Below are 18,191 nucleotides of genomic sequence, written 5' to 3'. Positions count from 1 at the left end.
AAGCGTATAAAGATTATGAGGGGGCTCAACAAGGTGGATGCAGAGAGGATGTTTCCACTGATAGGGGAGACTAGAACTCGAGATTTTAGAATAAGGGACCGCCCATTTAAAACAGAGATGAGGAGAAATTTCCTCAGAGGGTTGTAAATCTGTGGAATTCGCGGCCTCAAAGAGCTGTGGAAGCTGGGACGTTGAATAAATTTAAGACAGAAATAGGCAGTTTCTTAAACGATAAGGGGATAAGGGGTTATGGGTAGCCGAGTCCATGATCAGATCAGCCATGATATTTTTGAATGGCGGAGCATGCTCGACGAGCCGTATGGCCTACTCTTGCTCCTATTTCTTATGTTTTTATAAATAGGGTTAAAAAAAAAATACGACACTGCCACAATGATGCAGGTCCTGGGGCTTTATTCAATGCAGGAATGGGAAACTACTGTCTATCTGAGGGGTCATTTTCACTGTATTCTTCTCACTGTAGTTTATAATCATTTTGGATCAATCAGGCAACCTGAATTTAACAAAAGTAGTTTTAGCTTTTAGACAATTTTGTAGGCCTGTGCCCAGCACAGTTTCCCCACAACTAGGGCGCACTCTTACAATATATGGAGGAAGGGAAAGAAGTATGATTAAACAAGAATTGTGTAATATTTTAAGGACAGAAAATCTCCACAGAATGGAGGTATAGTGAAGAATAGCACTTTATTGTAGATAGTAACAGTCAAACCAACCTGTCTTCTCACTGTAGCTTAATCATTTTGGATCAGACAATCTTAATTTAACAAAAGATAATTAATTAAAAAGTAGTTTGAGCTTTTATACAATAATTACATTGAAGAAAAATGTATAATTGTAAAAGACAATTGTTTACCTATTTTGGGATGCTGTCAAACTTCATACAAGTGCAATTCAAGATGGTTGCTATGTAACCATGACAAAAAAACGCAGTATATTTTAAAGTGAAGGAGGTATTTATAAACACCAACACATCAAAAATGTCATTTTGTGTACTAAGAATTATGTCATGCAGATTTGTTTCATAATTTCTGAAATACAAATCAATTTCTCCACCATAAAAAAAAGCAAGATGATAGCAGTTGTGTAGAATGGGCCTATACTCTCTCTCTCGAGTTTAGATGAATGAGAGGTGATCTCATTGAAACATACAAGATTCTGAAGGGAATTGACTGATGCTGAGAGGTTGTTTCACCTGGCTGGAGTGTCTGAAACTAGGGACACAGTCTCAGGATAAGGGGTAGGCCACTTAAGACAGAGATAAGGAGGAACATTTTCACTCAGAGGGTTGTGAATCTTTGGAATTCTCTGCCCCCGAGGGCTGTGCATACTGAGTCTCTGAATATACTCAAGGCTGAGATGACAGATTTTTGGAGTCTAGGGGAATCAAGGTGTATGGAGATTGGGCAGGAAACTGGAGTTGAGGTCGATGATCAGCCATGACCTTATTGAATGGCGAACAGGCTCGAGGGGCCGTATGGCATATGCCTGCTACTATTTCTTATGTTCATAATTCCCTAAACAGAGTCTCATATTGTTCTGAAATTTCCCTCATTGGCAGTTCATGACAACAGACCATCATTTCCAAGTTTGAATGTGAATTTTGCTTTTTTATTTCTATGTGGATGAATGCAACTTCATATCCTTACTATAGCAAAAAACTACTGCCTCTCCAGAACATAGTAAATAATGAAACATTCAAAACGAATGCAACTTTTAAAAAATATTTAATTTCATTTTCAGAGAGGAGTTTTCTGGAAGTTTCGAACCAGTGATATTGGCAAGATTTGTTTTCATTGAAAATTGATTTTTTTTAACACATGATAAACTTAGTCCTTAGCACAGTTAAGTAGAAGCCTCCAGGAATGCTGTGCAACACCTTAAACATTGCTGGTATACTTCTTCAAAATCCTTTTCACTTCCCTGGGAATGAGAAACAAAATAGGATAAAAAAATAATCTCCAAATAACATACCCACTGTTAGCATAGAAGATGGGAATGAAAAATTAAGCACACTTCCACTTTTCTGGATTTTTGAACATTTTAAATTCTGTCACATTTGTATAAATAAAAAAAAATAAATTGGAAGTTTTCGCTACTTACATAATAGGGATCTTGTATGATACGCTTCTGCTGTGGGTCAAATGATCCAAGAAGTTGTATTTCAGACTTGTAGTTCTTCACTTTGTCAGCCTTCCTTTTTAAATCTCTGCAAATTTATCAAATATGAACTAGGTTTCCTCTACGGATTTCAAATGGATCATTTCAATAATAATTTCAATACTGTTAAGTTGTTGTTCCATTCTTTAACATTGGCAAACTAAAAATGCAAATATTGTTCACAGCTTAGCAAACACAAAAAAAAATGAACTTTTGATAAAACTGTTATGAATCTATATAATTGTGTCAGGGAATACAAATCTATTGAAAATAGATTTTTTTTCAATTGAATCATGGAGCTCAATTTTCCCTGTTCATTTGCGCCATTCTTTTGGCGCGCGCCGTTTTTTTTGCGTATTTATTTTTAATCAAAGTTTCCCCCTGCTATTTGCGCCGGCATAACTGAGTTAGTTAAGATTTTTCAAGGCCAGTTTTTTTGGGGGCGTTCCCTCATGTCTGCGTCTTTTTTTTCCCCAATTGTTCGCAGTATGGCCAACATTTTTTTCTCTTAGGTCGGCATATCTGGCCACTCCCGAAAAACCTTCTGGTGAGTTGAGAAAAACAGCGCACATTCACATATCTGCACTGAAAGACGCCTTTGTTTTTAAATCGAAGATTTTGGAGGGAGTCAAGAACACGGTCAAAATCAATAATAAAGTACAACTTTTTAAAAAACCTGTCAACGTAGAAATGTAAATTTGTTGGATTTCTGAAGTTCTCTCTTTTTTTTTAAAACTCAGTCACACGCCACCACTGAACGTCTTAAAGCAGGGTTGGAAGGTTGTAGCTTTGCCTGGCAGAATCGACTCCGCACCTGGACATAGCGGCTCGGGGCTTGGCTACAAAACAAGCCATTGGGGGCGGGTGGGTGGGGGTGAAGATGGGAGGACGAAAGAGAATGCAAAGAGGTGCCAATCAGAAGGCTTGGAACCCGGGGAGCGAGGTGCTTTCTGCACTTACCACTGCAGCGAGTGGTGGGAGGTGTGAGAGAGGTCACAAAACTCAGATTAGAAAAGAGCAGGGGTGGGAGAAGAGAGGAGAAGTTACAAGACTGCAATTATTAATGGGGGGCGGGGGGGGAAGAGAGAGGATAAGTCACGACCTTTGGGTGTGATCCATCCATACAGACCTTGAGGAGAGAGAGAGAACTACGAACCTATCATGCCTGCCTGCTTTCCTGCCGTTTTGAGCTTCTTTCAAAGGTTACATTTAAGTATGGGGGCAATACTGACAATGCCATACCTTGTACGAGCCTTCTGCATCATGGTGCAACATAGGAGATAATTGATTCGACTTCATCGCATCAGGAACATCAGAGCCCATAGGATGCTGGGCAGAAGGCCTTACCCACCTTGGGTATATCGAGACAGGCGTTTGTACCTCCACCTGAGTGATGCAGACTGTGTCAGAGGGCTGCGTTTCCATAAAGAAGTTGTAACTGAGATTTGTGAGTTGGTCAAAGCAGACCTGCAACCTAGAAGAGTCAGAAGGACTGCTTTGTCAGTTGAAATGAAGGTTACAGCTGCACTTCCATTCTATGCCTCCGGATCATTTCAAGCTACAACTGGGAATGTGTGCACCGTTTCAACATGCAACACATGTCTCCATTCGCCAGGTCACGGCTGCACTGTATGCACGTAGGAATGACATCATAAAGTTCCCCATGACCGCCCAAGCAATCCATAACAGGGATGTGGGCTTCTCCAGGATTGCTGGCTTCCCAAAGGTACAGGGCTGCATTGATTGTACTCACATCACCTTGTGAGCACCTTTGGAGGATTCAGAGATGTACAGGAGCAGAAAAGGCTTCCACACTCCATTAATGTGCAGCTCATGTGTGACGACATGCATCATATCATGTCAGTCGATGCAAGATATCCTGGCAGCACCCATGATGCGTTCATCCTACGCGACTGTGTTATATCTGCCATGTTTCAGCAGCAACAGCCAGAAGGGCAGAGCTGGCCACTGGGAGACAAAGGGTACGGCCTTGCCACCTGGCTCATGACGCCCCTACATGTAACCCGGACGGTTGCTGACCGTCAATACAACATGCCACACATTGCGATGCACTGCATCATTGAGAGAACCATAGATACATTGAAACAGCGTTTCCAATGCCTGGACCATTCCGGAGGTTACTTGCTGTACTCCCCTGCGATTGTCGGTTAGTTCACCGTTGTGTGCTGCATAACTTAGCCACTTAGCCATCATGAGGCAGCAGCACCTGGTAGTGCGGTGAGAGTGGCTGATGATAATGATGTGGAAGATGCAGGTGACGAGCATGATGAGGAGGAGGATGACGAGGATGAGAAAGCCATACAAGTGCCTGAGGCCGGAGCACAACGGCGGGCCATGGTGCCCCTTTAACGATTGCTCGAGGCTTGCGCCAGCATATCATCCGTGACTGCTTTACTGTTGCCTGAGGGCTCAGCGACAACTATTCCACATGTTTACTGTTTGGAGCTGTTCCGTAATTCTGTGTTGTGTTAATGGAACTTGATTCAATTTTAATGTAAAATATATTTTATTCACAAGTAACTTAAATAAAATTATTCTTGGATCAAACTTTACTTTAATATCACTTAAAAACTTTGAGATCACTTATAAACTTGTAAATTTACATAACTTACAAAAAAACTTTTAATTTGAGGACAGTTACAACTGTAATAATAACACCAGCAAAGAAAGGCCGCACCCATCTCTCCTCCCCCTTCGAAGACTCCTCACTGCGCTTTGGAGTTGGACACTCCATCACCCCTGCCCGCAGACGGTGGTGCAATGTTTCTAGGCTTGGTACTAAGCTTATTCTTTCTAACATCTCAGCTACGGGGCACCTCTTGGGGGAGTGGGGGGGGAAAACGGGGGACGGGACGGACATTGGCGTCAGGCGGCAAGTTGGAAGGCCTGGCTTGGGGCTCTTCAGAGGCTGGTGTGGGGATTGGAGTAGGAGTGACAGATGATTCTGTCAATGGGCACGGGTTCTGGGCATGTTCCCTTATTGCAGCAGCTAACTGCAACATGCTGTCCCTCATGCGTCCTGACAGTGTCTTAACAACCTGCAACATTCCCTCCCTCATGTTGAGCAAAACTGTCAGAACTACCTGCAACATTCCATTCCTGATGGTCAGTGACCTGGTTTGCACTATCTCTGACATTCCCTCCCTCATGGCCACTATTCCCTCACTGATGGTCCCGGATATCGTTCCCATTTCTCGTGTCATTGCTGTTACTTCTCCTGACAGGCCCGCTACCTCATCACTCACCCCACTGATGGCGTCCAGGAGTGATTGGGTAAGGTCAATGCTCGCCACACTCAATGACATCATCTGAACCACATCTGTAAGATTCTGCACCTCAAGAGAGCACGGTCAAGCTCTCCGTCACCTCCTCCCCACGAGTGTGGTTCGCATCACACGACTGGGACCGGAAACCTCGGAAGGTGGGGCCCTGGTTGTGCCTATCAGCACCACACAATGGGGACCTGCAACCTTGGAAGGTGTGAAACCATGGAATGTCCCACCAGCACTCAAAACACTAATCACAGAAGGGGCTGTCACCTCCATGAGCAGCACCTCCTCCAAAGTCAGTACAACAGTGGGAGCTTCAACCAGCTCCATCCCCTCCCCCACCCCCCCATGATGGTCTGGAGGGTTGGATTGGAAGATGATCTTCTTTCCAGGCGCGTCCGCGTCTGAATCTTCTTCTGCATCGTTAGGGTTGGCCTCAAGTTCTGCAAAAGATAACAACAGTCAAATGGTGAGGCCGCACCTGGAGTACTGCGTGCAGTTTTGGAAGGATATACTAGCTTTGGACAGGGTACAGAGACGATTCACTAGGCTGATTCCGGATTATGAGGGGGTTACCTTATGATGATAGATTGAGTAGACTGGGTCTTTACTCGTTGGAGTTCAGAAGGATGAGGGGTGATCTTATAGAAACATTTAAAATAATGAAAGCGATAGACAAGATAGAGGCAGAGAGGTTGTTTCCACTGGTCGGGGAGACTAGAACTAGGGGGCACAGCCTCAAAATATGAGGGAGCCAATTTAAAACCGAGTTGAGATGGAATTTCTTCTCTCAGAGGGTTGTTGAATGGCGGAGCAGGCTCGAGGGGCTAGATGGCCTACTCCTGTTCCTAATTCTTATGTTAGCAGCAGAGGAGGGGGAAGGGTGGGTGGAATAAGTAGGCTCACACATCACAGGCCAGACAGCAGACTGATTTAAAGGACCATGATGAATTTGTAGGACTTACCCTCTCCCTCGAGTGTGGGTCCAGCTTTTGCAATACTGATTGATGGGTCCTGCCTGGAAAAAAGCAAAGTAGTGACCCTCTCTTCCACGGGTGTCAGTGGGCGCAGATTTGCCGGGCCTCCTCCTGTTCGAGTTCTTTCCCTTTTATTATGTGCCACCTTCCTCTGCAAAGATGAAAATGCAACTTTTTAGAGAGGGTATCTTTCTGCTGGGTGGGACATACAGATCGTCACAGTTACAATTGCATTGAATAAATTAAAATATTACTTACACTAACTACTTGACCAAGGTCCTGCCACTTCTTTTTACACTGGCCTCCAGATCTCATGGTGGTCACTATTGCGCAGTAATCTTCTGCAACGTGGTTTCAGCGTTTCTTCATTTCTTTGGGTGGAACTTTTGTGACCCCTCTACTGGTGTCCAGCTCCTGCCATCTGTTCTCAATCACAGTAACTGGTGCCTCCACTTCTTCCTGTAAGGAATTCCTGGTCCTTGCAACCGCATTGCACCTTGTATTGCTGCAGCTGTGATTTTTCCAATGCTCTCACACAGCATTCCTTCTCACACTGGCACTGTAAAAAATGGCCGATTGCCAAATCCGACCTGTACTGAGCATGCGCGTCCATTGGGACTTCGTCAAAAACGTAACTTTTTTCCCCCCATGCACACGCAGAAGTTGCGGCTTTGTTTTTTGGTGCAGACAGCGGGCTCCAACCCAGAGGCGTCTGGACACGCTGCGTGGCTCCAAATTCGAATTATACATCGGGGAAACTTTGGCAAATTATTTCTGGCGCATTTGTAGCCTAGAAAAATGGACGTAACTCTGGTAATACGCCAGAAAACTGGCAAGGGGAAAATTGAGCCCATAGACTTGTTTCATATGTTAAACTGAGATAATGAAAGGCTTCATGCAATCATAGGTATTCAGTGAAATACAGTTTTGATCATCCATATGACAGACACTCTTCTGTAATCCTATTCTCGAGAGCAAAATGGCCTTTCAATGAGCACACGATTAATAGCATACATCTGGTATTCTAATTTCTAAATAAGAAAATGTCCAGAAGTTGCAAGAAGCAGATATGATGCTCAAATTAGGACTCATTGAAGCATTAGTTACAACCCTCAATATCACAATCCAAGATGCATTTCGACTGCAAGTTTAGTGTTGGTGCATAATGATTTCCACTTTGCACCGACACCAAACTGATAACGTAAATCCAGCCTGACTGCAGAATGAAATACAGTAAGACTCCAGGGAAGCTGTAGTTTCACACCGCTTCAAGTTAACACCACATGCAGTGTACATCCAAGGCAGTGTCAAACCTGGATTGGACTTCCTCAGCACTTCTTTTTTAAAAAAAAAGGTAAAGATTTCTCACTCCAAACATTATGGGGCTAGACTTTCACTTTTGGGCGATATTTCCAGCCTTAGTGATTTTTTATTTTTCAGGATCGCTGGAATACTGCCCATTTTAAAGACCGCTAGTTTCGGCTTTTTATTTTGGGCGATAGCCTTAACGATGTGAAATGGGCCTTAGCAATGTATTCAGTCATGCAAGGCTGGCGTCCACAGCAACAGCCGTTCTGCACATGTGCAAAGAACTTGGTACATCAAAGATTCCTCACGCCAAACCTTTAAGTTTCTAACTGATGGGACAGTGCTGTGCGTATCTGTCTCGAGGCATGCGCAGAGCATTCTCTTAAATATAGCAGTTAAAGTTCCAATCAGGCGGTATTATCAATATCCTGCCTAGCTGGAATGAAAACTGAAGCTGCTGGTCTCAGACCGATACCTGATGCACCTAAAGACACTTCAAAAGTAGTAACTAACTCAAATGAGCAACAAAAAGAAACTACTAAGAACTATGGAAGTAAAGAGATGCCACAGTAACTCTCTTCAGAATGCCCATCTATTGCGGGCACAGACTCCTCAATGTTTTAGGAGGAACTTGCAAGAGACAAAATATAAAAAATGAAATGGCAGCAGTGTTCTAAAAATGCAAAACTAGTTGTAAAAAATCTACCCAGAAAGATGGAATCAAAAAAAGGCTTCCTCCTATGAAGTTATATTATCCCAAAATGCACCACTCGTACTCATGATAATACTAGTCTGTTTATTTTATTTCATTCATGGGATGTGGGTGCCACTGGCAAGGCCAGCATTTATTATCCCTAATTACCCTTGAGAATGTGGTGGTGAGCCATCTTCTTGAACTGCTGTAGTCCGTGTGGTGAAGGTACTCCCACAGTGTGTTAGGTCGGGAGTTCCAGGATTTTGACTCAGTGACGATGAAGGAACGGCAATAAATTTTGAAGTCATGATGGTGTATGATATGGAGGGGAACTTGGAGGTGATTGTGCTCTTCGGCACCTGCTGCCCCTGTTCTTCTAAGTGGTAGAGGTCACGGGTTTGGGAGGTGTTGAAGTTTTGGAGAGCTGCTGCAGTGCATCTTATCGATGGTACACACTGCAGCCACGGTGTGCCGGTGGTGGAGGGAGTAAATGTTTAAGGTGGTGGATAGGGTGGCAATTAAGCAGGTTGCTTTGTGCTGGATGGTGTCGAGCTTCTTGGGTGTTGCTGGAGCTGCACTCATCCAGGCAAGTGGAGAGTATTTCTATCATACCCTTGACTGGTGCCTTGTAGATAGTGGAAAGTTTTTGGGGAATCAGGATGTGAGACATTCTCCACAGAATACCCAGCCTCTGATCTGCTCTTGTAGCCACAGTATTTTCTGTGGCTAGTCCAGTTAGGGATCTGGTCAATGGTGACCCCTAGGATGTTGATGATGGGGATACGATGGTAGTGCCACTGAATGTCAAGTGGAGGTGGTTAGACTCTCTCTTGTTGGAGATAGTCATTGCCTGGCACTTAAGTGGCAAGTAACATTCGTGCCACACATTAAGTTGTCCAGGTCATGCAGGCACAGACTGCTTCATTATCTGAAGAGTTGAGAGTGCAATTATCAGCGAACATCCATACTTCTGACCTTATAATGGTGGGAATGTCATTGATGAAGCAGCTGAAGATGTTTGGGCCTAGGATACTGCTCTGAGGAACTCCTGCAGCTATGACCTTGGGCTCCAACAACCACCTTGCTTTTTGCTAGTTATGACTCCAGCCAGTGGAGAGTTTTCCGATTCCTACTGACTTCAATTTTACTAGGGCTCCTTGATGCCGCACTCGGTCAAATGCTGCCTTGATGTCAAGGGCAGTCACTCGCACCTCATCTCTGGAATTCAACTCTTTTGTCAATGTTTGCACCAAGGCAGAGGTCTGAAGCTGAGAGGTCCTGTCGAAAACCAAACTAATCATTAGTGAGCAGATTATTAGTGAGAAAGTGCCGCCTGATAGCACTGTCAACGACACCTTCCATCACTTTGCTCATGATTGAGAGTAGGCTGATAATTGGCTGGATTAGATTTGTTATGCTTTTTGTGGACGGGACATATCTGGGTAATCTTCCACTTTGTTGGGTAGAAGCCAGTGTTGTAGCTGTACTGGAACAGTCTGGCTAGAGGAGCGGCTAGTTCTGGAGCAAAAGTCTTGAGCATTACAGCTGGCATGTTGTTGGGGCCCATAGCCTTTGCTATATCCAGTGCGCTCAGCAGTTTCTTGATATCAGTGAGCTGGTAGATCTGTTCTGAATTTTTCTTAACAGCCAAGAAGAAAGAGTCTTTGATGAAAAGGAGAGCAAAATTTAAGAGGAGCATACAGCCATACCGATACACAAAAATGGGAGAACAATTTTGATGAAGCTGTAAAACATAATTAAGCCAATCGTCCTCTAGGTTTTAAATACAGGGGCATTGAGTACAAAAGCAATATGGTAATACTGAAACATTATAAAATCATTGATTAGGTTAGTTCAGTTTTGGGGGTTAATTTAGGAGGGACATCAAGGCCATGGAGAAGGTTCAGAAGAGATTCACTAAGATACCTTTAATTACAGGATATAAGAGACTAGAGAAACTGTGCTCTTTTCATTAGAGCAGAGAAGGCTAAGAAGACATCTGACAGAGATATTCAAATCGACAAAGGATTTTTGATAAGATGGCACAAACTTAAGACCACCCGCTAAAAGAACAAAGAGAGATTAGGATAAATATTGTTTTTATAATTCAGAGCATTTTTAGGTTGGGAGATGGACTACCCTGCTAGAGTGGTGGAAGCAGAATCCATAACAACTTTTAAAAGGCAATTGAATAAATATATATATTTTTTTAAAAGCCATTCAGCCCCTCGAGTCTGTTATGCCATTCAATTACAAACCTTAACTCCATATTCTTTTATACACTTGTTGAGCAAAAATCTATTGCTCTCAGATTGAAAATTATTAATTAAGCTAGCATCTACTGCTGTTTGTGGGAGAGTTCCAAACTCTCCCACCCTTTACATGAAGAAGTGTGTCCTAACTTCTCTCCTGAATGGCCCGACTCTAATTTTAAGATTTTGTCCCCTTGTCCTAGACTCCCCCCACCAGCGGATAAAGTTTCTCTCTATCTACCCTACCAATTCCTTTCAAAATCTTAAAATCACCAATTGCATTCAAATCACCACATAACCTTGTATATTCTAGTGACTACAAGCCTGATGAAAGATCATCGACCTAAAACATTAATGCTGTTTCTCTCTCCACAGATGCTGCCTGGAGTATTTCCAGCATTTTTTGTTTTTATTTCCAAATTGAAGCATCTGCAGTACTTTGCTTTTGTAATACAAGCCTAGTATCTGTAATCTCTCCTCATAAGCTAACCCTTGGAGCCCTGGGAACATTCTGGTGAACCTGAACTGCACTCCTTCCAAGGCCAATATTTCCTTTCTAAGATGCAGTAGCCAGAACTGTCCACAGTGATCCAGATATGGTCTAACCAGGATATTGTATAGCTGTGACAAAATTTCCTCCTCATTATATTCTACCTCTCTAGTCTTGAAGGCCAACGTTACATTAGCATTTTTGATTTTTTTTTTGTACCTGACTACTATATTTTAGTGATGGGTATACATGGCTCCCCAAATCTCTTTGGACCGCCACGGTTCCTAGATTTTCACCATTTAAATACTCGGATCTATCCTTTGTTGGTTCAAAATGGATGACCTCACAGTTACCAGAGTTCAAATTAATCTGCCACAGTTTCGCTCACTCACTTAATCTATCAATGTCTCTTTGTAATTTTATGCTCTCGTCTACACTAGTTACTATGTCTCCAATCTTTGTGTCATCAGCAAACTTAGATCATACAAAAGACAGCCATATAGCCAAGGCATTAATAAATATAGTGAACAGTTGAGGCTCCAGCACAGATCCTTGCTGGACATTACTAGTCACTTCCTTCCAATTTGAGTACATACCCATTATCCCTATCCTCTGTCTTCTACCGCCTAACAAATGAATAATTTACCTTCAATTCTATGAGGTTTAATTTCAAATAACAGTTTATATGGATATAAAAAAGGAGGGAGACAAAAAGCAGGAAACTATAGACCACTTAGCCTAACATCTGTGGTTGGGAAAATGTTGGGAGTCCATTATTAAAGCAGTAGCAGGACATTTGGAAAAGCAAAATTCGGTCAGGCAGAGTCAACATGGATTTATGAAGGGGAAATCATGTTTGACAAATTTGCTGGAATTCTTTGAGGATGCAACGAACAGGGTAGATAAAGGGGAACCAGTGGATGTGGTGTATTTGGGCTTCCAGAAGGCATTTGATAAGGTGCCACATAAAAGGTTACTGCACAAGATAAAAGTTCACGGGGTTGGGGTAATATATTCACATGGATAGTGGATTGGCTAACTAACAGAAAACAGAGAGTAGGGATAAATGGTTCATTCTCTGGTTGGTAATCAGTAACCAGTGGGGTGCCGCAGGGATCAGTGCTGGGATCCCAACTATTTACAACCTATATTAACGACTTGGAAGAAGGGACCGAGTGTAACGTAGCCAAGTTTGCTGACGAAACAAAAATGGGAGGAAAAGCAATGTGTGAGGAGGACACAAAAAATCTGCAAAAGGATATAGACAGGTTAAGTGAGTGGACAAAAATTTGGCAGATGGAGTATAATGTTGGAAAGTGTGAGGTCATACACTTTGGCAGAAAAAAGCAAAGAGCAAGTTTTTTATTTAAATGGAGAAAGATTGCAGTACAGCGGGACCTGGGGGTACTTGTGCATGAAACACAAAAGGTTAGTATGCAGGTACAGCAAGTGATCAGGAAGGCCAATGGAATCTTGGCTTTTATTGCAAAAAGGATGGAGTATAAAAGCAGGGATGTCTTGCTACAGTTGTACAGGGTATTGGTGAGGCCACACCTGGAATACTGCGTGCAGTTTTGGTTTCCATATTTACGAAAGGATATACTTGCTTTGGAGGCAGTGCAGATAAGGTTCACTAGGTTGATTCAGGAGATGAGGGGGATGACTTATGAAGAAAGGTTGAGTAGGTTGGGCCTCTACTCATTGGAATTCAGAAGAATGAGAGGTGATCTTATCGAAACGTATAAGATTATGAGGGGGCTTGACAAGGTGGATGCAGAGAGGATGTTTCCACTAATAGAGGAGACTAGAACTAGAGGGCATCATCTTAGAATAATTTAAAACGGAGATGCGGAGAAATTTCTTCTCTGAAGGTTGTGGATCTGTGGAATTCACTGCCTCAGAGAGCTGTGGAAGCTGGTACATTGAATAAATTTAAGACAGAAACAGTCAGTTTCTTAAACGATAAGGGAATAAGGGGTTATGGAGAGCAGCAAGGAAGTGGACCCGAGTCCATGATCGGATCAGCCATGATATTAAATGGTTGAGCAGGCTCAAGGGGCCGTATGGCCTACTCCTGTTCCTATTTCTTATGTTCTTATCAAATGCCTTCTAGAAGTCCATATAAAGTACATCCATAGACATTGACCTGTCTACTACTTCATCAAAAAAATTCAATTAGGTTCATTAGAAATGATCTACCCATTACAAATCAATGTTGGTTCTTGAAGTAAAATATTTATCTTTCTGCACTTGTGTCAGAAGTTACTTCAGTTCCCACTTCATGCCAGTTTTCAAACCTATTTCATATGTCTGAACTGTCCAGCATTTTACCTGGTGCGCAAGACTAGAGGCCATCAATACAAGATAGTCACCACGAAATCAAATAGGGAATTCAGAAGAACCTTATTTACTCAGAGTGGTGAGAATGTGGAACTTGCAATCACAGGGAGTAGTTGAGGCGAATAGTATAGATGCATTTAAGGGGAAGCTAGCTAATCATATGAGAGAGAAAGGAAGAGAGGGTTTTGTTGATAGAGTTAGATGAGGAAGGATGGAAGGAGGCTCATGAGGAGCATAAATGCTGGCATGGACTGGTTGGGCCTAATGGTCTGTTTCTATGTTGTATATTCTATGCAATTCTATGTAATAAATTAACATTTTGTTTGACCGAGTTTGGTTTAGCTTCAAACTTCACATCTTATCCACTACCATGGCTCCAGTTTTCAACTTTGTAACACCATCTGGCTACATCCAGATTTCATCATCAGTACCACCGAGCCTCTTATCTACACCTTTGTCAATTCCAGGCTCAATTATCCCAATACAATTCTTCTGCGTTCCAATGCTAGATAAACGAAAACTTATCCACAACACTGCCACATGTATCGTAACCTACTTATCCATCACCTCTGAAATCATTAACCTTTTCTGGCTCACCATCCCCAATATATTGCATTGAAAAATTTTTACCTTACGAGTAATTTCATGGCTTCACCTTTCCATACCTCTGCAATAGGCTTCAGCCCTGCTCAAGTGTAGAGGGAGCATGCTGACATGATTCTGTTGTTCTTCATATTCCCACTTTCCTCTTCACTCTACCTTTGGTTACATAACCTTCATAATCAGGGCACCACACTTTGGAATACACTCTGCATGTCCTTTTGCCTTGTTACCCCTCTTTCAAAGACTTCACAACTTCTTTGACCATGTCTTCAGTCATCTCCCCCAACTCTTCTCCAATCAATGCTCTGTGAAGTTTTGGGATATTTTATTACATTACAAATACTACTGTCCACCTTCAAACCAGAGATGAAGTGAATAGATCTGGGCACCTTATGGAAATGTCATACTATTTGTTAATGAATGAAAAAGACTGAACTTGAAAAAATGATTAAAAATCCACGTGACCACTCATACCATCTAAAGTTAGAACTTAGAATTTTCACTGCTTTTCTCACAAATAGGATAACATATTACATAACTTGCCTCCACAAAAGAGCATAGAGACATAGGTCAGCGTTCACATGCATGCTGATGGCATCCACCTGTACATCTCACAACCTCTCCACTGCCTCTGTGCTGTTAAATTGGTGGTCTGCCATCCAGTCTTTGATGAGCCACAATTTTCTCCAGCTAAACAGTGGGAAAATCAAAGCTAATGTGGTTGGACCAAGCCACAAATTCCACTCTTGCCACGGACTCCAACTCCCTCCACAGCCACAGTTGCAGGCTGTTCACAACCTCGGAGTCCTATTCGATCCCAAGCTAAGCTTTCAATCCCATATCTTCCCCATCACAAAGACCGCCTACTTTCATTTTTGAAACATCGCTCGCCTCTGATCGATTTGCCATTGAAACCCTCATCCATGCCTTTGTCACTTCCAGCCTGTGGTTATCTGCATTGCAAACTCCTGACTGTGCCCACATTAAGAAAGATGGGTAGGGCAGGAAAACAAAGGGAAGAAAAGGAAATCATGCTGAAGCATCACAATAAAAAGGTTCTGATAAAAGGGTATCGACCCAAAATATTAACCCTACCTTCTCTCCAGCTGCTGTCTGACCTGCTGAGTGTTTCCAGTATTTTTTTTTAATATAAAAGGTGCCTAGAATGATTGGTAGGAGCTACTTTGTCTTAAGGCTATAAAATAAATACATCTGATAACAGTTGTGACTTAATACTAAAAACAAAATCCTTGGTCAACATTTGGTATGGTGGTGAAAGTGGTAAATTCCTGCAAGGATTCTCTGGCCTTTCTGCTAAAGTTATGGCAAAAAAAATCCTTATTAGCTGTACTGAGGCAAAAGAAAAGACAACCTTGAATACAAGATTTATGTAGCAATGCCAGATTGACTCAGTGGTGGCACTCTTGGCTGAATCAGAAGGCTGTAGGGTTCAAATTCCATTCAAGACGTCAGCATAATCTAGTACTGAGGGAGTACTGCACAGTCAGGAGGTGCAATCGTTTGAATGTGATGTTAAACCAAAGCCCATATATAAAAGATCCCATGGCACTTTTTCATAGAATAGTATGTCCTCCCAGTATCCTGACCAAAAATGTACTTGATCATCAGTAAAACTGGACATTTAACTCATTTGCTGTTTGCTTGATCTTGTTTGGTGCAAACTTGTTGCATTGGAGTACCAAAAATAACTTAGTGTGTGTTTTGGGGAAAAATATTATTTTGTGTAGTGATTAAAGGCAAAAATCAGTAATTGAGCTCCAATTCAGTTAGGACTCAAAATTTATCATGAGAATACAGGATTCATTTCACAACTGATCAACTACCACCTTTGGAGACATTAGATTTAATCAATCCCATGAATAACTGGATGTAGACTTCATGTTGTTTCATGCAATATTCTTTCAAATCAATTTATGAACATTGTTAGATGTTGCTACAAGTAATTTTTTTAAACACAAGGAGCTCCAATAATCAATTGCATTTTTTTCAAAAACAGAGGGATGTTTGCCATTTCCCTTCCCCTACAGCTATATGTGGAGATCTAAAACAATTTTAAAGTGAATGCTGTTAAGTTCCTGGACTTCTCCAGGTTGGTGGACCGAGAAAACATCAAATTCTCTCTGCTTCTAGTGAATCGTGAGATAAGTGCACATTGCGCTAATGGCATCATCATGCATATTGCGTTATGACACATAGATGTGTGCATCCCAGGATCTGTATTTCAGTGCCAAATTCTGGAAGTGAAGCAACTGGAGATAAAGTTATTAGTTAATATTGGGCCAGAATTTTCTATCAAAATACGGTGAGGCATTTATGCGCAAATTGCACAATAACTTCAGGCACGGGCCGGTGTGTCATTAAATACAAAATTCTGGACTTTGCTGTACAAGATGTACCGCTCTGCCGTTAGCTTTGCGAAAACGGCATTTTTCTGACTGGCACACCATTGAACGGCGAAGTTCCTGTCCTTGCATTGTAGATGCGAACTAAATTCGCCACCAAAAGTTAGGCTTGTCCATTTCAGTCTAAGAACCCTTTTTAATGAAGTGATAAATCTTAATTTTTGCTAATAACCTCTGTGGCACTGAAAATTAACTATTACAAGCATGGAGTCTCATTCCGTCAACTTTTAATTGTTGTTGGAAATTTTTAAAAACACTTTACAACTTTTACTTTGTCTCTTTTTTTTCTCTCCGTGTTAATCCAATCATTATTTCCCTCTCTTTATTTTGCTTTCTGTACCTGATTTGACATTGATTTTACTATTCTTACACTTGTTTGTTCAGATCATGTGTTGTTCATTTCACAATACTTCAATCTGATTGGTTGTAGAGGTCGTCATGCTGATTCCATCTCCTATTTACAGCAACTTCCAGTGTAATGTCTCTTGGAAATTAAATAGGCAAGAGCAATGTAACGAACAGCGGACACCATTCTTTTGTCGAGCGCCATTTGTTTTCTGGCTACAATAAATTCTGGCCCATTGTTTATAAGTCGTTTAAATAAAAAGATAGGAAGAAAATGTAATCACCATTCCAGACCCCACTCTATATATTCTGAAACCCGAAAAAAATAAGAATTCTTGGGTTTATCCCTTATAGAGTACTTGACAAAGTAAGACATGTATAGAGTACATGATAAGGTTTGGAATGAGAATATATACATGAGCCAGTGCTTTTGGAACTACCATGGAGGCCTCTAAAGTGGGGCCTGTGAAATAAAAATAATCGTGGATTGTCATTTAGCTTAACTTGTACCTCATTAGCTTCTTGCATGCATGCTTGGTGTTTCGTGATTTCTCAAAATAAAAACTGATTTTCTTCAAATTTTCCGTGGGTTCTAATTTGCTCCACACCAATTTACGTTTGGTTTTCAATGTTAAAAATACTGAAAAGCAGCTGAAAAAAAACCTTTGGATTTTTAAAATCGGTGATAAAAATGTACTTTTGTTAGATAAATGCTCTATGGACTAATTCTAGTGTGGAGTGGGATTGATAAATGTTTAAAGCGGCTTATTCAGTTGGTTGATAAAGGTGTCAAATGAAGCTTTGTCGAATCATTTTCACCTTGAAACCAGTGACCGTTACTTCCAGATATATCACTTTCTTCCCAGAAGGTCAGAGCCCACACAACTAGACCTTTGTTGTCACTGTTTTTTTTATATAAATAAGAAATGACAGATCAGGAACCAACATGTCTATGTTACTTCAAATGGACTCAATAAGCTCCAATTATGTAAAAGGAATGGGGGAAGGCCAGTCCTAAATATTGACACTGTAGAAGAGCAAAGAAAGGTGATGTGGTATGCATAGTAACCACTAGAGAATAGATCAGATTAAGGTTATGCTTCCTCCTTTGTAGCACTGGAAGCTTTCATCTCTAGTATATAAGTTGAGAGCCTTGTATGTATTTTCCAGACGTGCAATAATCTGACTCAGTTGAAATTAGATCACTGTACTTCCCTCTAGTTTCCAGTGAATATTATAGAACCTTACAGCATAGGAGGTGGTCTTTGAGCATGTGCCAGCTCTTTGATAGAGC

The 18,191-nt window shown here is 41.6% G+C and overlaps 1 protein-coding gene across 4 annotated transcripts in view; it reads right to left on the bottom strand.

The window, feature by feature from the left end:
- Nucleotides 1–1,725: 1,725 nt before the first annotated feature.
- The window catches only part of acp1 (acid phosphatase 1), a 63,228-nt gene continuing 46,762 nt past the window's right edge, over nucleotides 1,726–18,191 (bottom strand). For 2 of the 4 annotated variants that reach the window (XM_070884935.1, XM_070884934.1), the window contains exons 5-6: nucleotides 2,119–2,224; nucleotides 1,726–1,938 (exon numbers count right to left, since the gene is read on the bottom strand). In XM_070884935.1, coding sequence (XP_070741036.1) covers nucleotides 1,861–1,938; nucleotides 2,119–2,224 — 184 coding nt within the window. In that variant the 3' untranslated portion in view covers nucleotides 1,726–1,860. Of the gene's footprint in view, nucleotides 1,939–2,118; nucleotides 2,225–2,288; nucleotides 3,650–18,191 lie in introns of those variants that run through there. The other 2 variants (XM_070884933.1, XM_070884932.1) reach the window with 2 other exon arrangements.

The sequence above is a fragment of the Pristiophorus japonicus genome, chromosome 7, assembly GCF_044704955.1.
Source record: "Pristiophorus japonicus isolate sPriJap1 chromosome 7, sPriJap1.hap1, whole genome shotgun sequence".
In the NCBI taxonomy this organism is placed as follows: domain Eukaryota; kingdom Metazoa; phylum Chordata; class Chondrichthyes; family Pristiophoridae; genus Pristiophorus; species Pristiophorus japonicus.
This window is presented reverse-complemented; position numbering and strand designations above follow the sequence as displayed.